Consider the following 3,641-nt stretch of genomic DNA (forward strand, 5'->3'; position numbering starts at 1 on the left):
CGAGTTCCTCCTATTTGTTCTGTCTTGACGTCCTTGGGCCAAGCAGGACTGTTCTAAGATCCGTCTTGCCTCCTGCTCAGAGATTTTTCATCGTGGAGACAGGGAAGAGCTGGGTTCTGGTGTTGGCGCTGACATTTACCAGCTGTGTAGGAGAATCACAGAAAGTTCGAGATGAGATTGTTCCTATCAGGGACCATCCAATTTAGCTCCCCTGCATTCTAGAGAAGAGGAGCGACTTTTCCAGGGCCATCAAGACAGCTGGGCTCCCAACCTAGATCCCCAACTGTGAGTCCAGGGCTTCCTCCCCCCTCTGAGCCTCCATTTCCTCATCTGTAAAGTGGGGATGAGTAACTGTTGTGCTGCTCACACACTTCACAGGGCTTCGCTTCGGAAAGCAATTTGGAAACATCAAATCCCTAGAGAAACAGGAGCTATTTTTATCCAGTGAGATAATGCACATACAAGTTCTTTCCAAATACCAAAGCATTACACGCAGGCAGGGGATTTATTACCATCACGATCATTTTATTATTATTCAGTTCAAACCCCCTCAGCAAGCATTTACTCAATGCCTACTGTCTGTGCCAGGCACCGGCTTGCTGGCCACTGGGGAGATTAATAAAGGCAAGATAGCCCCTGCCCTCAAAGAGCCGGTGACCCAGGCTTTCATCCTAAGGAAGAGCCCTCTTCCAATGCCCTTGTCACCTACCCCACGACGTAGAGCGGTGGTTCCCAAACTTTTTTGGCCTACTGCCCCCTTTCCAGAAAAAATATGACTTAGCCCCCTGGAAATTAATTTTTTAAATTTTAATAGCAATTAATAGGAAAGATAAATGCACCTCTGGCCATCACTGCTCCCTAGATTGCTGCAGCACCCACCAGGGGGTGGTAGCGCCCACTTTGGGAATCACTGACTTAGAGTCTGAGTAGAGCATCGGGAGGTACCTACGTAAGGAGCTCCAGGTCGCACAGCCAGCATCACCCAAGGCTGGCCTTGAACCCGTCTTCCCGCCTCTGAGGCTGGCCATGCCCCGCCTACCTCTCTGCTGCGCCCCTCCCCTAATATCTCACGTGTCCCGCCCCCTGTCTCCCCTCCAGGTCCAGCGTCGTGGTCCCAGGCGGCGAGGACGGCCACTGGAGCTTGGCCCGGGGCGGGATGAACGGACACAGCCGGAACGGGCAGGCCCATGCCCCCCGGCGGAAACGTCGCAACCGCTTTGTCAAGAAGAATGGCCAGTGCAACGTTTACTTTGCCAACCTCAGCAACAAGTCCCAGCGCTACATGGCCGACATCTTCACCACGTGCGTGGACACGCGCTGGCGCTACATGCTCATGATCTTCTCCGCCGCCTTCCTGGTCTCGTGGCTCTTCTTTGGCCTCCTCTTCTGGTGCATCGCCTTCTTCCACGGAGACCTGGAGCCCAGCCCAGCGCCGGCGCCTGGACCCGCCGGAGGGGGCTCGGGGGGAGGCGGGAGCCCACAGCCCGCTGCCGTCAAGCCCTGCATCATGCATGTGAACGGCTTCCTGGGCGCCTTCCTCTTCTCCGTGGAGACGCAGACCACCATCGGCTACGGCTTCCGCTGCGTGACCGAGGAGTGCCCGCTGGCCGTCATGGCGGTGGTGGTGCAGTCCATCGTAGGCTGCGTCATCGACTCCTTCATGATTGGCACCATCATGGCCAAGATGGCCCGGCCCAAGAAGCGGGCCCAAACGCTGCTCTTCAGCCACCACGCGGTCATCTCGGTGAGGGACGGCAAGCTCTGCCTCATGTGGAGGGTGGGCAACCTGAGGAAGAGCCACATCGTGGAGGCCCACGTGCGGGCCCAGCTCATCAAGCCCTACATGACCGAGGAGGGCGAGTACCTGCCCCTGGACCAGCGGGACCTCAACGTGGGCTACGACATCGGGCTGGACCGCATCTTCCTGGTGTCGCCCATCATCATCGTCCACGAGATCGACGAGGAGAGCCCCCTCTACGGCATGGGCAAAGAGGAGCTGGAGTCGGAGGACTTTGAGATCGTGGTCATCCTGGAGGGCATGGTGGAGGCCACGGCCATGACCACACAGGCCCGCAGCTCCTACCTGGCCAGCGAGATCCTGTGGGGCCACCGCTTCGAGCCAGTGGTCTTCGAGGAGAAGAGCCACTACAAGGTGGACTACTCGCGTTTCCATAAGACCTACGAGGTGGCTGGCACACCCTGTTGTTCAGCCCGTGAACTCCAGGAAAGCAAGATCACGGTCCTCCCCGCCCCGCCGCCACCTCCCAGTGCCTTCTGCTATGAGAACGAGCTGGCGCTCATGAGCCAGGAGGAGGACGAACTAGAGGAGGACGTGGCTGGGTTGGGGCTGGAGGGTGGCTCTAAGGAAGATGGCGGCATCATCCGCATGTTGGAGTTTGGGAGTCACCTGGACCTGGAGAGGATGCAGGCCACCTTGCCCCTTGACAACATCTCCTACCGCCGGGAGTCGGCCATTTGACCTCCTGCCCTCCTGTCCGGCCCTGTGCCCCCTTTCACACCTTGGGCCCTGACATACCCCCACTCCCCAACCCCCTGTGGGAAGACCCCCCTTTCTAGACAGGAGAAAGAGCAGCAGACCATGAACATCTCCACCCTAAGTATCCCTGGGACAAACATTCCTCCTTCCCAAGGACTGAACCCACTCGGGTCACGGGTACCCTTCCGGGGGCCACACGGGGCCATCGGAAGCAAGTGCACGGGCAGGGGTCTGTCCCCCAGGCCTTCTCACTTCAGTGCCCGAGTATTAAACCTTGGCAACAGGGAAGCCCCTATCCATGAGCTCTGCCGTACCAACCATCCCACTCCATTCTACTTCTGCGAGCCTCACTGTCACACTCCACCCGGGGACCCAGAACTGCCCAACATGGCACCCCTAGACCCTTCCAGGACATGCCCCCACTTGCCCTGGAGAACTTTGGGAAGGCCCCTGGGACAGACGTGGCAGTGGCGGGGGCTCACACAGAGGCCGGGGCAGGAGGGCTGCAGGGGGGGAAGCAGAGGGAAAGGTTTACCTTGCATGTTTGTGACCTGTCACACATCCTTTTGTAAATATATACATATATATAAAGACAAGAGAGATCCAAGCCAGATTCTTCCGCTTCCCGGGGCAGGATATGGAGGAGGCGAAGCTGGGGCCCTCATCTTCTCCCCACCATGGACTGGCTTTGGGGGCTTATTGGCCCTCGGGCTACCTCAGAATGAGGGCCGAAGCCCCAGGGTGCTCCAAGGGTCGAGGCTTGGGCCACTCGTGCCGGCCCCATCTCTGCTGGTCCCCTGACCTCCCACCCCCAGCTTCACGCCCTCCTTCCTACCCTTCCAACATGCAGCTGTACAATGGGGTTTTTAATTATTTTTAATAAAATATCCAATCCAAAAGGAGGGGGGAGAAAGAGACCTAGAGGCTGAGCGGCGTGTCTAGCATCCTCTTGGGGGACTTGTTGGCTGGGAATTGTGGGGAGAGCTGAGAAAGGAGGCCGAGGCTGGGATGGAAAGATAACAATCCCTTCTGAGGACAGGGAGCAGGTTTATGGAGGAGGCACAGGAGACAGAGTGCGAAGCCTTTTCTGGGTTTGAATTCTGGATCTGCTTATTATCTGTGGGACCTCGGAGAGCCAGTGCCT

The 3,641-nt window shown here is 57.8% G+C and overlaps 1 protein-coding gene across 1 annotated transcript; it reads left to right on the forward strand.

Moving 5' to 3' along the window:
* Nucleotides 1-1,156: 1,156 nt before the first annotated feature.
* Nucleotides 1,157-2,479, forward strand: KCNJ4 (potassium inwardly rectifying channel subfamily J member 4). The gene has a single exon (XM_044678563.1). The coding sequence runs from the start codon at nucleotides 1,157-1,159 to the stop codon at nucleotides 2,477-2,479; it is 1,323 nt and encodes a 440-aa protein (XP_044534498.1).
* The last annotated feature ends 1,162 nt before the right edge of the window (nucleotides 2,480-3,641 follow it).

The sequence above is a fragment of the Gracilinanus agilis genome, chromosome 5 (genome assembly GCF_016433145.1).
Source record: "Gracilinanus agilis isolate LMUSP501 chromosome 5, AgileGrace, whole genome shotgun sequence".
NCBI classification, from domain to species: Eukaryota; Metazoa; Chordata; class Mammalia; order Didelphimorphia; family Didelphidae; genus Gracilinanus; species Gracilinanus agilis.

Coding starts and splice junctions, on each gene's coding strand:
- KCNJ4 (XM_044678563.1), top strand. CDS start 1,157: ATGAACGGACACAGCCGGAACGGGCAGGCCCATGCCCCCCGGCGGAAA.